Source organism: Sinocyclocheilus grahami, unplaced genomic scaffold (assembly GCF_001515645.1).
Source record: "Sinocyclocheilus grahami isolate Dianchi unplaced genomic scaffold, SAMN03320097.WGS_v1.1 scaffold344.1, whole genome shotgun sequence".
Taxonomy (NCBI): domain Eukaryota; kingdom Metazoa; phylum Chordata; class Actinopteri; order Cypriniformes; family Cyprinidae; genus Sinocyclocheilus; species Sinocyclocheilus grahami.
In genome coordinates, this window is record NW_015505523.1 from 2,723,007 (window position 1) to 2,739,933 (window position 16,927).

At 37.6% G+C, this 16,927-nt stretch overlaps 1 protein-coding gene across 3 annotated transcripts in view; it reads right to left on the reverse strand.

Moving 5' to 3' along the window:
* The window catches only part of gria1b (glutamate receptor, ionotropic, AMPA 1b), a 63,962-nt gene that overhangs the window by 27,570 nt on the left and 19,465 nt on the right, over positions 1-16,927 (reverse strand). For all 3 annotated transcript variants that reach the window (XM_016228835.1, XM_016228834.1, XM_016228836.1), the window contains exons 4-11: positions 10,753-10,937; positions 8,194-8,247; positions 6,209-6,367; positions 5,748-5,915; positions 4,624-4,728; positions 4,157-4,267; positions 2,035-2,241; positions 575-1,032 (exon numbers count right to left, since the gene is read on the reverse strand). In XM_016228835.1, the coding sequence (XP_016084321.1) occupies positions 575-1,032; positions 2,035-2,241; positions 4,157-4,267; positions 4,624-4,728; positions 5,748-5,915; positions 6,209-6,367; positions 8,194-8,247; positions 10,753-10,937 (1,447 nt within the window). The remainder of the gene's footprint in view (positions 1-574; positions 1,033-2,034; positions 2,242-4,156; positions 4,268-4,623; positions 4,729-5,747; positions 5,916-6,208; positions 6,368-8,193; positions 8,248-10,752; positions 10,938-16,927) is intronic.

Genomic DNA, 16,927 nt, shown 5'->3' on the forward strand with positions numbered 1-16,927 from the left:
TCATTTGGACAACTTTAAAGGCGATTTTCTCAATATTTGGATTTTTTGCACCCTCAGATTCCAGATTTTCAAATAGTTGTATCTCGGCCAAATATTATCCTATCCTAACAAACCATACATCAATGCAAAGCTTGCTTATTTATTCAGCTTTCAGATGCTATACAAATCTCAATTTTGAAAAATTGACACTTATGACTGGTTTTGTGGTCCAGGGTCACATATATACTATAATTGGTTCCACATGTAGGTAATCAGGCAATAAAACTGTATCTCTTTTGGTCATAAAAATCAATCATTAATCTAATCTTTACCTTCTCTTCAAATTAAATCTCCCTCTGCCTTTCTTAATATATTCTGAATCATCTTATTTCAACATGATCTGCATTTCAGATGTAGTTCAGGGATGGTGTAATGCAGCAGACGATTAAGAAGATCATCTTTATTTTACAACCCATTTTCTCCATCACAGATGTTGTTTGTGGAATATGAGTCAGTCAAACGAAAAAGCTGCAGTGGAAGATTAAAAAAATATGATAATGATGATGAAAATGGCTTTTTTTTCATTTCCACCTACCTTGGTGAGATATCACATCCTTGCTGCATAAAGGCTCCCAGGGAAAACCACAGGCTATTGAAGATCCCAAACTCATTGGTGTGTTCAGGTTGCTTCTCCTCTCGCTGATTCTGACTCTGACCATGCTGGTTTGGTGACTGGTTGGGCTCTGGTGAAGGTGGTTGGTTCTGGTCCTGGGTTTGTTGCTCCATTCCATCCTCTTCATCATCTGCGTGCCACTCATACGGACTGAAACGACTCACCAGAAACAGCACCACACTCACGCCAATGTAGGCAAACACAATGCACATCCAGATCTCGTACGCCAGTGGGTCCAAGAAGGAGAAGACACCTGGTTTGGACTTTGTGGGCTTCTTGATCATGATGGATATACCTAAGCTCATGAAGGGCTTGGAGAAATCGATGACCTCCTCTCTGACCAAAGTGATGGTGAGGGGGGCGACAGCTACATCTGCTTTCTACAAGACAATATGATTACATCATTAAGCAGAGGCAGAGTGACAATCATGTTTTCAACAGCTTCTCAGAGAGACGCAATCAAACATTCAGAATATGTTTTACAAAGCTTTGAGATCCAGTTTGCATACAACAAGGCAGATCCTCTGTAGGTTTTCAGAACTCACTGGAATTACAAATCAAGTGCAAATCAACAAAAAGTTTTATCCACCATTTTAGAAGCAGTTGAACATATAAATAACTTCAAGTATTATGAATCACTACAGAGTCAGTTCTACTCAATGCTGCATCCTCAAGAGAATCCCTCATACGCTATTGCTCTCTATGCATCATAATAATGCCTCATTTTTTTCAAGCAGAAGAGAAATCTAACGAACACCGCTTGACAACACTGAGCTGTGGTGTTCGCGTTTAGCCCAATGAAGACAGACTACATCTGACACTGCTTAGCATTCCAAAGCCACTAATGCTGCAGCCTCAGGGTAAAAATGCTCAGAATAAGAAACTGAGTGTGTACAAAAGCCAACCTCACATGCACCTTAGTTTTGCTATTATGAATTCTATCTTGCTAATTGGCCTTCGTTAGGACTCTTTGTTATGTTGCAAAATTGCCAGAAAGTCAGGCATTGCACTAACATGCTCTGACAGTAGGGAAAATCTACTTTATAAGTGATAAGAGACAAAAAAACATTTATTCAACCTGAGGCTTGTTGAGGTTTGGACACACTGTGTCCTGTTCTCTGTTCTGCGGCAAACTTTGTCAGCACTTTGCAACTTATTTCAGAAAAGATTTTTGTCACTGTTACAGACCGGACCCACAAGGAATGAAGGAAATGCAGCTTGAAGCTAAAGTGACTGTTAATGTACACTAGAGATACAAGAAGTTAATATGCCCATTTAAATAAAATAAAATAAAAAGGGAATAGTGGAAAGACTACAATAAATCAATCAATCAATCCTTACAACACAAAACTTGATAACATTCACAGATAATAGCTACTTACGCCATACACTAGTTCTCCAACCATCCCATTCCACATCATTGTCTCGGAGTCTCTGGCTCCATACTTTCTGTCCCCCACTATTTCTAGTCTGTAGGAATAGCCCACGTGCTTGGCGATCTCTGCAGCCAGCTCCACGCAATAACCTTCATATTTGTCATTACCCACGAGCTGCTCATGGTTCTTCTTCAGCATCACATATGGAGACTCCTAAGGATAAAGAACACATTCATTTTGCATTTCTTATTTCATGTGGTACCAAGGGCAAGATCAGTCTAGTTGTTTGGCTACTACATGATTCAGAGTAGCTGAAGTGGCTTGAAAGAAAATCTTGCATCAGCTACATCAAATGTTTTCTGCATTTCCAGCATATTTCTCAGCTTATATTTTATTGAAGAGTTGCATTCAGCTCAGTTCTGCGCATCTACACAGCACAACATCAAGAGAAAAAAAAAAAACTCAACAAAAAACAAGAGAAATACATTGAAATGTGTGTATGAGGAAACACACCTGTGGGTATAATATTACAGTCCTGTAGTCTGTTATAAAAGACAAATCAATAGTACAGCTGTCACAATAGTACAATAGTACAGCTAACCACTGTCAAAGAAGAATCCTTAAGGGAATGAGGGTATTTCTTTTTGGAGTTCCACTGAAATAAGATTAATAGACACTCAAAACTCTGAGTCAGCCCACAAACTGTGCCCGAAATGAGCAGAACAGTAAACCCAGCAGGGTTCAAAAGATTTACACTACCTCTCACCTTCCTGAGAGGATGGTGATTCACCCCAGAGGCAGGGAACAAAAATCTTCTGAATGAGGGATCATGTGGTGACAATTTTTTAGAATTTGCATTTTTTTTCTCCATAAAACAAGTGATATAATCTACCAGGAACACCAAAATATCACTATGTACATGGTGACAATAATACTGCTCATGCTTTTTTATGTCTTTATTGTATGCTCTAGCAAGTTTGTGGCTACTAAGTAAAATGGGAGTGACTGGATCTGAAGGCGCAGCGAAGTACAGGCCATGATACACCAAACCAACAGAACTAAACGGTGAAACAAGCACACTGTGTTGTCGCCTTGTGTCACCTGCATCTAGGCCAAAAAATGTGCTTGAACACACCACATAGACTGCAGGCAATGGCCAACTAGCACGTATGTTCTGCGTTTTCAAGAGAGGAAATAACTATCTATACCAAAAAGTGGCAGTAGTCTATATTTGTCATTCAAAAAGGGAAGCTAAAACTATACAACATATACAAACTGTAAGAAAAGCAGGCTTGCTTACTATTTTGAATATGAATCATGCTTATCAGTTGGTCTTAACTTTATACATTCCAGTCAGCCATGCCATTATAAAAATATTTACATATTGGAATGCTCAGATGTAAAATGAGAACAGCCTCCGTGTTCATTCTTGGCTTTGCCGTTTGCACGATTTCATTACTTTTGCTACTCTTCTCGTGTACTGGTTGGCTAAGCTGAACAGCCAATCAGAGTGAACTGAGCTGAGAGACGTTCAACTATAGTTCAAAAATGGCCGAGGGCCATTGGTCAGCTTACTGTATATAAAGTTTGTGTAATTTTTTTGATGTAAAAATAAAAGTTTTCTTGTCCATTCTCAATATTACTAAAGCCCGTTTCATACTTAAAAAGGTCATTGAGATCTTGTAATAAGACTTCATATTTCACATATTTGACTATATATCCTATAATATGATTTATTTTTATTTTAAACTCACAAAAACCTATTATATTTTTACTGGTAACCATTCATAGCTTGACACAGTAATATAGGCTCAAACAATGGCATGAATTTAGAGTGGAACTATCCGTTTGGTTGACCAGAACCATACTTTTTTAAATGCCGTTTAGTGAGAATAGCACACTTCAGCTTAATGACACACATCTCAGGATCATTATCTGCATACACACGCACACAAAAAACATGCACACCATTTCAACTTGATGACACTGATGATTTGTAATTCACACTGTATGTGACACATTGCCAGAACAGATGAACAGAAATAGCTTTAAAAAACAATACAAAAGCAGAACTAACTATTATTCTACTATCTTTCCATTACAACTCGAGTTGTATCGCAAAACTCACCAAGATGGTGGTGACTACATAGGTCCTGTTTTGCAGTCCAAACGTCTCATTGAGCATGTTGCTGTAAGTAGCTGTGCTCACGTATTTCACGTGTTGGTTCCAGTAGCCCACCTGCAGGCAGAAGAGAGGAATATCACAGCAGTGCACAGGAATTTCAGAGCCACTATTTTTAGAATGTTAAATATTCATATTGACGGCTTAAGAGGAGCTGTAATCACTTGAAATGCATACGCGGCTCTATAAGCCTGCCTGTGACTAACACTTCATTCGCTTTCATCCCAGCCAGTGTTAAAGTTTCAGGTACAACCTCAGGTTAATCATTCCGAATCAAATTTATGTCAGGAAAATGTCAAGCGTGATCTGTTTTCTAAAATTTCAAGTGAGAAGTCAGAATGTATGATTATTGGGATGCGCTGGTAAGCATGGACACCATATGTGTGCAAGCAGGGGAAAATGATTCGATTTACTTTCTTGGGTCCGTTTGGACCAAATTCCATCACGCTGACGGTGAAGTTGGTCCGATGCCCTTTTTCATTAAACTGAACATGTCCTGTAAGCCCTTCAAACTGCACCTACAGAGAGAATCACACATAATCAGATTGTTCATCATTTCATCTTCATCATTCATGCAGAACTTCACTAGGTGTGAAACCTGATTTACGTTTTTTTGCACAGGAAGCCAAATGATACTTATGCTGGGGCTACATGATTAATTAAAATAAAACTGAAATCATTATGGCTTAGTGTGATTATCACAACGGCTGCTATTTATTTGAATAAATATATGTACTGCATCTTAAGTGCAGCACTGCGTTCCTTTACACGCAAGCAGCTCATGATCCTGCGTTTTCAGTGTCTCAAATTTTGTTCCCCAACTTGTAATGAAAAGTGCTTATAAACCGGCTGTTGTCAACTCAAGAGAAGCTTAAACCTGGAGTATAAGTAAACCTCAAGCTTTAAAAAATTAATTGCAATGAGCCTTTTCCCTAACTTGTGCAGCCCTAAGAAAAAATTACATTTTTAAAAGCTGAAAAGCCAGTTCTGGGTGGTAAAATTAGCTCTGCAACAGCCCTTTTTGTCATGAACAGAAACTTGATTTAAAAAAAGAAATGCCCAATAAGAAGTTACGAAGCCCAATCAACTAATCAGCATCTTAATGAGGAAAAAAAATTAACTTAAATGATTTTAGCAAATGGCTGCAATATAACAAAGAGTGAAAAATTTAAGGGGGTCTGAATACTTTCCGTACCCACTGTATATGCGGCGCTGCACAGAAGCTTTGTCTGAATGTATTTACGATCAACATCTATATGATTGCTAAGAATTTCATCAGATAATGGATGAAACAAAAGCAGTTTGTGATTGCATAAAGAGGCTGAATCAAATTACTTTGGATGTTAAGATGACCCTGATGTGCTATGTTTGTTTGTGGGTAGGTTATATAGTAACAGCGCATTATTTCGTCGTTCGACTTCCAAGTCATTAAAAAATACAAGCCAGTTCTGAGGCCTTCAGTTCTTCTGATAAAGTAACAGCTCTGTCATGACTCATGAGAACCAGCACTCTTATGGTGTAAAAAGTGGCTGGTTACCTGCTGTAGGGCTCTCTGAATGTCAATGCCCTGGCCCCAGGGTGCGGGAGGGTTAGCCAAACACTCTCCTGCATTCCCCCTGCGAGAGATATCAATGCGCTGCTTCCTCAGGTTTTGGAAGGCAGTGGCCATGACAGTCACCCCATCATATGTGAGCGCTCCAGTGTACTGAGATGTTACACAGATACATCCCAAATGAAAAGGGGAAAAGGACAAAATAATTTATTCACAATCTTTGGCTTTCACTTGCCCTGCTGAAAAGACCAGCATAGAGGGTCACCAGCATACATTGATGTGTTTCGTAGCTAGTTTAAGTAGCAAGATTTAATTCACCTCTTAAATGCATTAACCAGATAGGATCAAAATGGAAATTCAAGGTATTTTCAGCAGGGCACACACCTTTTTAAGTCCATCATGAGAGCATTTAAAATCATGTTTTTATGACTAAGACCTTGCTTTACCTTGAGCCTCCTTTTGGGACTTTTCAAGTCTTTACTGTCAAACTCCAGCCAGTCTTGTATTGTCCTGCTGACAGTAGGGTTTGTGTAGTTCATGAGCTGGAAGCCTGTCACATTGGCACCTGCCTTCCTGAATTCTGTGAGATTAAGATCCAGAAATCCCTGAAGGCAAACACATCAAAATCTCCATTTATTCATACACCTTTCAATCCTGCATTGATACACAGACCAATGTTTAACCTAACAAGTTTCAGGACTTAGTGTACTCTAATGTAAAAAGGAAAAGCAATTGCAATCATTTTTAATAGCATAATTATGTTAGGAAATGCTTTCAGGGTAATAAAATGAGTTAAAAAATCTATTACAGTTTCTATTGCAGCAATAAGTTAAATTGAAAAGAAAACAGTATTCAGTCAAACAGAACACAATATAAACCCATACTCAAAGTCAGAACACTTTGACGAGATCTTGGAAAACTACCCATTAGAAACCAAGGCTTTATGGCACAGTTATGGTTAGAGTTGACAATATAATGTGTTGTATAATTATAATGTCATTATAATGTGTCAATATAAAATGTTACATGAGAGTCAGTGTTAGAGCTAATGATACAGTGATATGCATAGACATACACAGATATGCATGCTGGGTAAATATCACAGGATCTGTGTCATAACAGCTAATTGTATCCGTGTTTACATGTATGTTTGCTTATCTGGGTGACCGACCCATGTGGCGATGGACCCCAGGGGACTCTATAATGCAAAGTGTTGCATCCTTGCTGCTTTCATCATAATTGGTTATGGGATGACATCTTTTTTCATCATCGCTGAATTGGAATATGTACTTGGAGCCTTGTTTGGAGGATGTTCTTTTCTACCCATCACAGAACCCAATTATACATTTACAATGCTTCCTGTGAAGTCACAGTTCAGTGCTGCATTACAGTTTCTTTAGTCGGCCAATTATATCTATTCTTTTGTAATATGAAGTTAATAAACCCATCCTGAAAAAATAGAAACTAGAAAACTGAAAATTAGAAACTAAAATATTAATGAAACATTCTAATGAACCATAGCCCTGGCATATAAAGTTCCATAGGGAAGATCTGAAAAGTATGGTCAAAGAGTGAAAATCAAATAATAATAAATAAATTCAAAAATAAAATGGAACATTTTTTATTTGATTCGAAATAATATCTAAAGTTAAATTTACAATGCTTCTTGTGTCACAGTCTACAAGTGCAGAATTATTAGTGTTTTCTGAGCATAGGAAGCCAATGAAAATAAAATATAAAAATAATAAAATAAAAATATAAAATAAAATAATAAAATAGAATAGAATATAAAATAAAATAAATAAAAAGTGACAAATAATTCACCCAGTAGACCTAACTGATTAGGATAAAAGGAGAAGTGACGACAGTGAAGGACTCGAGACCGGTGTGAGGCGCAGGTGTCCCTCATTATCTTTCACTACACAGGAAGCCCCACTCTTCACAGACTTGTTTTTTTTTCCTTTTTGTTCTTATTTTTCTCTATACTCATGTTTGTTATTTGGGGTCATTGTTATATTTGGTTAATCAACAATAAAATAATTTGTTTTGATTGAACAAGGGTGTTAGACCCATATTTTATTCTGCAGTTCCAAAATGAGCTGGCCGTAACACCACTCAAAAGGATGCAAAAAAGGGCATCTTAATACCTTCAAGAAAGGGTACAAATGCTAATTCTGTCAGAGGGTAATCTGCAATCGGTCTGCATTGTGTGTCGCATTTAAAAGCATGCACACTCCCCAGTCACCCAGAAAAAAGGTGGGGAAAGTAGCCATGCAATGTAAAACACCACTATCAATTTATCTGAGCGTTCCCTTGCGATTTCAGTCAATGTTCAAGAGGTTAACCGACAATACATCTTAAGTATCCTCAAGGCTCATAGTTCATTCATGCAGACCAAAGAGGGCTGAAGGATACAGGATGCTTCACTTACCAGGTTTGCTAGTATGTAATGGTAGTTCTTCAAGTTCTTTTTTTGTGACGCAATCTGAAAGACAAATGCAACACACATGACAGTATAAAAGCACAACCCTCTCTCTTTCGCCGCAGCTAATGGCAAGCCTCTTTCATTCTACGTCAATTAAAGTATAATTTTTAGCCTGGCTCTCTAAATAGCGATGAATAGGTCCCATCATTCAGGACTTAACTGCACACCCTCCCAAGCTCACTGAGTGTGGAATATCTGTGATCAGAAGGGGCAGTCGTAACTTCACGAGATGGAAAGGAGGAAAGAAGGATTTGGCATCTGTCACCATAGGAAGTCCAATTATAGGACTTAATGACTACATGTGCATGAAGACCACAGGAACACCTGTGAACAGCAGCAAGCCTCTCGAAGCACACCGTCAGGGTTAATTGTATCGGATGCTGATTTTTGATCATTGGGTTTGGCAGTGGTTTCTTTGAGATCTTGTCTGGATGGTGAATGGTGAGAAAAGTAATTGCCTTGGTGTGCCTGAAGGAGGAATTCATTGTTTCTCAAATCATTCTGCGAAAGACATAACATAACTTTAAAGTGTACTGAGAAATTATCTGCAATCCAAGAAAACGTAATGTTCCATAATGAAGTCAACATAAAATTTCTAAAAATGAAGGCAGATGTCCCAGAGCAACTTATTTAGTGTCTATAGGCTACTAAGTTAAGAGAATACACGGTGACTTATGAAACATAAATACAGAGATTTTTGACAATACTTGGAGTCTCTTTAGAAACTAAGAAATGAACTGGGGAAACTGTAGATAAAATAAATGATTAACGAAGTATAAATTTGTGTTGTACTAAGAAGACGTAGGTAACACTATACTTAAAGGCTTTATGTACAATGCATTATAAAAGGTATTGATAATGTTATTTAATAATGATAATGATAATGTATTATATAATTTTATAAATAATTGTAGCCAAAGTTAAAATGCATTATAATATTTGAAGGTTTGTTTGTGATGTGTTTTATTGCATTATACTTTCTAAAGGTGTAACAATGAATAGATAAGAATTGTAATGCATTAGAGGTGGTTACAATTATTCATGAGATCATACAATGCATTATAAGGTCCATTATAAAGCATAATTAATGCATTAAAACTAATTTTATAATGCATTTTATATAGGCTATATTTAAGTTAAGTGTTACCAAGACTTTTTATGTGCGTGTTAAGAATGAAGTTTTTTTAAAATGTTAAAAATGATTAAGTATTTTGCTACAGTACTAATTGTTAAGACCAAACTCCACAGTTTCCACCCTTTTGGTCTATGAATTTCATTCACATTTGCTTATGATTACTAAATAAATAGTTAATATTATTTTAGTGAAGGGTATTTTAGTGGGAAGAATTTTAATTTGTATGTTGGTAATGAATTCATAGACTTGAAAAATGTAAATAAGCATACAAATGGAGAGATTGATGGTCATGCTTGCTTGAGAGAGGACTTTACTTTACAGAAGCCCTCACAAAGAAAAATATCTTGCCAATATCTAGCTAAACAAATTTTTTATATTATTTGTTATATAATTTTAAATTATAATGTGTAAATGTAGGCCTGGAAATAACAATGTATGACTATTGGAATGCTTAGCTTAAAGGGTTAGTTCACCCAAAAATGAAAATTCTGTCATTAATTACTCACCCTCATGTTGTTCCAAACCCATAAGACCTCCGTTCATCTTCGGAACACAAATTAAGCTATTTTTGATGGAATCTGACAGCTCTCTGACCCTCCCATAGACAGCAAGGGTACTACCATGATCAACGTCCAGAAACATAGCAAGGAGATCGGTAAAATAATCCATGTGACATCAGGGGTTCAACCGTAATATTACGAAGCTACGAGAATACTTTTTGTGCGCAAAAGAAAAAATACGTTGTTTTCGTTCAAATCAAAGCACAAACAATGTAGAAAACGTATCCGTGTGGTGCGGCTGACACAGAACAACAAACACTGTTTGCATTCAGTGGATACTCTCCAAAATGGTGCTAGGGTGACTTGGAGGAGATGAATTGTTGAATAAAGTCTTTTTTTCTTTTCTTTTGTGCACAAAAAGTATTCTTGTAGCTTCGTAATATTACGGTTGAACACCTGATTTCACATGGATTATTTTACCGATCGCCTTGCTATGTTTCTGGACCTTGATCGTGGTAGTACCCTTGCTGTCTATGGGAGGGTCAGAGAGCTGTCAGATTCCATCAAAAATATCTTAATTTGTGTTCTGAAGATGAATGGAGGTCTTACGGGTTTGGAACGACATGAGGGTGAGTAATTAATGACAGGATTTTCATTTTTGGGTGAACCATCCCTTTAATACTTCAGCTCAGTCAAACACATTTTTCAATCCATTCCACATATTTCCCCTCAAAATCCATGCAGAAAATTTGAACATTTTGTCCAGGCCAACCACCTGGTTATGGGTTCATACAGTAAAATACATGCACTATACACACAATATAAAAAATTAAACATGTTCTTAATCACAGTAACGTATGAAGCATTCACCAAGTTTAAGATGGAGTTGAGTCTCTCCAGCTCACAGTCCAGAATGATCCTGTACTCCTTCTTATTATCCAGATCTTGGATGGTTTTCAAGAACGCTGCTTCTGTCAGGGTGTCAAAGTTTATGGATGTTACCTGCCAGGTCTTCTCAGCAGCAGTGTCCAAGATCTTTTGCAGCACCGTCAGACCTTCAAAAAAAAAAAAAGTCTCAATAAGAAACCTCATATGGCTATAATTGAATATTCATAATAGGCAGCTGCTTGCATGGATACACATTTATTTCAGTACAATATGTTGAAGCATCTGTACCTCCTAAAAAACATCAGTATTTTAAGACTGTGATGCAGCTCACTATAGTGATGTACTGTAACATTCTGGGAAGTAAAGTCTTGATTTGGAAAAAACCCACATGCTCTGTTAAGTCACGTACTCCTGAGGAGAAGCTCTGTCTCCACATTCAGCAGGGGGTCTTCGCTGTTCTGCTCCAGCTCTGATCAACATCTGCTTTCATATCACTTAGAATCTCCTGCTTGGAATTATAGACAGCTAAACACTGAACTTCAAATGTTCCTTTTTTCTTCAGCTTAGGGAAAATTCTGGGTGTTTTTGTAAGGAGGACAAGTTGAGACGTGTTTGAAGTTGTTTAGTCTGGACACTTTAGAAAAACCTTGAGCAATCATGGCTAAATTAAATATTCAGATATGCAACATTTATTTCTTCACTAAACAGTGCTCTTTCATTACTTCTAGCTTGCTTACGTGTGATTCTCCGTGTCACATCCTTTTATACATTCTCTTTTTTTGTCCTCCGGAGCTTATTATCTTTTCAAAGAAAACAGAACTTCATGTTGAGGAACTGCCTTTTGTAATCCGGTAGATCAAAAGCAACTACCAGCAATTGTATGAACTGTATAGCTATGCTTTTCTAAGAGGAAATTAAATAATGTGATATTAATGGACATTGCTCTGCTGAGAGACAGCATTTGGATGGCTTGCTGTGAATTTCATTAGAACTGAACAACCTATTTGATTGGATGCCTCTCGCCATGCAGAGACGCGATGTATGACTAAGCACGCATCGTTTCAGATTATTTGACTTTTTCTGGTTACCTGCGTGCGGTTTGATCATGTGATGGCTTCTTGCATGTGGAGAGGAACTAATAAAAGAAAGAACGGCTGATTGTTCTTCAAACAGGAACTATCTGCCGACACTGACAGCTTGTTTCCTGTGTAGCAGACGCACTAATATAATTAGTTTAATGAAAGATGATTCGCTCCTCAGTAGCATCTGTATTTTAAGGCGAGTGTTTTCTTAGCCTCCCAAGATTTATTGACTATGAATTGAACGGAATTAAGCAAATTCCTCCATTTATTAGACCGTTACCTGGGTCAATGACAAATAAAAGTCTTTCAAATAGAGAAAAGGAAAAAAATCATTGAATGTGTCAAGCTTTCAGACAAGTTTTTGCATTTGTGTCAGTTTTATATGGTTTTGTTAAACATTTATACCATTTTAACAAAGTTTACATTTTTGTGAACATTTATGGCAAAAGCATCCAGCAAAAAGTAAATAATACTTGATTAAATGATTACTTAAGGAAAAAAATATTATAATAAATAGTTTAAATAAAAGTTTAATACATATTTTCAAGAGAAATATCACTACATGGCTTGTTTGGGCAGAGGCAGATATAAGTTTTTTCAAATATTTACAATATTTAAATTGCTCCAAATGCTTACTTTTTTTTCTTAAGAAAGAGTGTTTAAAGGAATTTCATCCATTTAATGAGAATTTTCTTCACTTATAAACATAAATTAAAAATGGTGAAATAAATAAATAACTAGAACATAAAAAGCTTTTAAATGTTTTTAAATGGCTATATTAAAATGCATCAAAAAAGCTCCTTCAAAAAGAATATTTTTATGCATTTTATTGTCCAGTGTCTTTAAATGTACCCCTTTAATGACAACAAGTAGAAAGCAAAATGTCACTACATGCCACTGCAGTGTTCAATCTGAAATATTACAGCATTTAAAAGAGTCATCAGTTATACACATTCTGATCAAAAGTGCTATGCTGTGTTTAAAAAGAGATCTGGGTGGTCATGCAGCACTTACCAACTTCAAAAGACAATCTCTTTCAGTCATGCTGACTGAATTAGGTAAGTTCCCTGTCAGCCTTTTCCTAGAGGAACACGATCAAAGCCTGTGCATTTTTAAAAACCAAATTATGACGCCTTAATACAGTGATCAGCACTGGCTTGTGCTCGGTTACGATAAGCTTACTGGTCAATATGAAGGACAGATTCTGCAGGCAGCAGAATTTTAACTTCAAAGACATCAAATCTCCAATTCAACCAGAGGCAAGTGCCTTCAAAGCAAAAGCTAGATCAATACTGACACCTATAATCACACACATATCAGTGCTTGCGAGCAACCCAAATGTACAGAAACAAAAAGCACCAACCTCCTAATAAAGCCTGACTACAGATTCGGTGGAAAATTACGCCATGCAAAGTTCAGCAAGTGAGATGTTTCGGCACAAACTAGCTGGCACTTTTAAATGGGTCAGGAAAGCGACATAAACTCAAAGAAATTAATCCGAGACAACATTAATAAGCCAATTTATGTATTTAAATGAATTTGCATTTGTTGTGAATGCTCGGTTGCAGTTTCAGTCATGGATTTGGCTCATAATAGGTGCTGTCATCACAGTTGCTCATACATTACGACCCAGTCTCCTAGAAGGATGCTTGCTGTTAAAAAAAAAAAAAAAAAAAAAACATGATTCGTTTTGTGTATCAAATATGTATCAAAATTTGCCCATTTTTGTTAACGTCATGTCTTTTGAGAAGCTCTTGCATGATTTTTTTTTCCAAATGAGGCAAAAATGCCTTTGCTTTTGGCATAGATTCAACTATATCTAGAGATGAGTAGATAGAAACATTATAAATATAGACACTGATCTTGGCCCACTGCATACTATTAGCATAATAAGTTAATGCATATCATTAACTAAAAACAAGACTACAATCTGGACTGTAGTGGACAAAGAGACTCTTGGGTTTGGTTGTCCACATAAATACTGCTTTCTGCGGGATATTAATTGAAACTTTTATCACTAGGATGAAATTTTGTATAATTCTGCATAATTTACATACTACCTGCACGTAATTTGAAAGGCTTTCATTTAACATCTCTCTGTAAAATAACAGATTAAAAGGATATTAGCTAATTATAGAATGAGTACTTGGATTATTATGCAACGGAAGCCAGAATTAGGTTTGTCATTGAAAGAACGGTGAGGCAGCCAGTGCATTCACTGGCATTCATTAAAAGACTGTGTCAGATTGCCTTTCGAAACACCTCTACAGTCTTGGCCACACCAACGCTCTACCCTCTCCTGATGCCTGCGTCTCGGCAGCTGTGAAATTGTCTCATGCCACAGAGCGAACCAGCTTTATCTCCCACCGAGCAGCACTAACCCGCAGATAAGACGGAGGGAGAGATGGACGGTGCGTTCTGTCCATCTCCCGTTAGTGTTGCCTTGCCTTGCGCCGTTGGTGATAAGGCAGGAAAAGGGAAGCAGATGAGTGTAGGGATTGTCTTGGAAGAGCAGAATTGGCTTGCTATCACCTGCTCTTGCTGTGCTTCTCCAAATATCTCACGCACAGGAACAAATTGAATTTCCATCCGTCTCCTTTAGAGTCCAACGCAGTGTGTTTTCCTCGCCTTCTTCAACAAAGCACGGCTGTGTGTTTACAGGCCCTAACTCGATTATCTGGGTCTTTGAGGAGATAGCGCACATGCGCCCGGCTCATCATGCTTCAGCTCGGTAAACATCTGTGCGAGTTGGCAAGGACAGATTTGGGGGGTTGTGATCACTAAACTGCTGCAAGCTCCACAGATGATGCTCGTCCCATCTGCAATGGCTTTGAGATGTCATCTCTGAACACCTGACAAATGACGCAGTAAACATTTTAGTGTGAGACCAAGTTATTGTGGCAGTGGTTTTGCATAGTTGTAGAGAAAACCACGACACCTTGGCTGAAACACCTTTTTACGCATGGTGAAAATATCCATTAGGGATTTGAAGCATTCTAAAAGTTGGACAGTTTTTAACATGACACGTTGCCTTAATATAATATAAAAATGCTGCATGGCACTTACAACACCACTGAAATAAAATAAAATAAAATAAATATCTAGTTGAAAATGTCAACTTAAATAACAGAGGAAAAAAACTCATGGTGTAAGATGCTGAAAAACATTGATGCACATGCAGTAGACAAAGACGTGCATTAGATTGATATGGACATTTTAAAATATGACAGAACTAGGGATGCATGATATAAAAATTCTCGATGATGACAATAATCCAATAATTATTTATGTTAAAGGGTTAGTTCACCCTAAAATTCTGTCATTAATTACTCCCCCTCATGTCATTCCAAACTTGTAAGAACTTTGTTCCTCTTTAGAACACAAATTAAGATATTTTTGATGAAATCCGAGAGCTTTCTGGCCCTGCATAGACAGCAATGGAACTGACACATTCACGTTCAAGATTAAGGACATCATTAAAATAGTCCATGCAACATCAGTGGTTCAACCTTAATGTTATGAAGCTTTTATTTGACTTTGTGCACAAAAAGTATTCAATGTCCTTACTACCTTGTCTGGGCCTTGCCAGTTGCGTTGTGGTCTATGCAGGGTAAGAAAGCTCTCGGATTTCATCAAAAACATCTTAATTTGCGTTCTGAAGATGAACAAAGGTTTTATGGGTTTGGAATGACATGAAGGTGAGTAAATAATGGCATTTAATTTAAAGGTCCCATATTGTCAAAACTGAAATTTCCTGGCTTTTTTCATGATAACTGAGGTCTAGGTGCTATGTAACTACCATATAGGTTTCAAAACAATCAGTCCACAGTAAAATTCACACAGCCTGCTTAAAGTAGCTGTGATTTTTCACGAACCATTGTGACTTCCGTAAAAAGTTGACGTCAGAACTACACAGTCACCGCCTTCAGTCACCACCCAGAGCACCGCCCACTCTCCTTTTGCCAAACCCCCAGAACAACATCGCGGAAACATGTCGAAAAGGTTAACTTTAACCACGAAACCAGATCAGCCGACCTGTAACGTTACACTCTCACTCAAAGGATGGACGATCTGACAGGATTGTTACCATGAGGTGGATCACATCTAACCTGTATAGTAAAGACAAACTCACCGTGTTTGTCTAGTCATGATGATGATGTATATACATTTCAATTTCAGCAGGCAACTATTTTTACAGCTACATTGTTCCAGCCACAATTAATCACAACAATGTATACACAATTACAAATGATTATATATAAATCGTCAGTTTGTTGTTTTATACACATGCACACAGACATTATTTCATACACGACATAGTCGTGAGATGCAAGAAACATAGACATATGGCAAGAAATCTGTAGACGCGCCCATAAAAACAAAATACCTTTATTTAACCTTTTCTGATAAGAAGTGTGTGCTGCAAACGTGAGCATTTTTGACGATCGTTTCTGTCCAGTCTGCTCGTTTTATCGCGTTTAGCCACAGCTGTCGTCGTTTTTTTTGTCTGGCAGTGGCAACATATATGCGATCAAATTTCCAGGCACGGCGCCAGAATTTTTCTCTACCGGTGCTAAGGGGGGGCTAGACCAATATGTGGGGGTGCTAAGAAAATAAATGATATTGATGACGTCAGAGTTACTTCATAAAGAAATGGGGCTAAACCAGGGCTATTAAAAATTCTGATGGGCTATAGCCCCCCCCCCCTAGCCCCCGGTGTAGTGCCGTCACTGCAAATTTCTAATTTGAGGCTGTATTACATCGATTCTGGCACCCAACATCACAACAAGATGATATTTTAAGCTCCTTATGTAGCCGAATCTGCGCTGGTTTGAATGGGCCGCCTCCAGTTTCCCCTTTGTTTTGCTGCCTCCAGCTAGCGCTGTGACGTCGGCTGACCCTAGTTATCTGTGGTTGGCCTGGCTGTGTGTCACTCAGAAAACAACAGGCCAATCAGAAGAGAGGCTCATGAATATTAATTAGACTGGCCAAAATCGACCTGTTCTCAGCAGAGCTCCTGAGAAAGGAGCTGTAAAAATATATTGAGATGGTTTTTGGTACTTATACTGCAAATA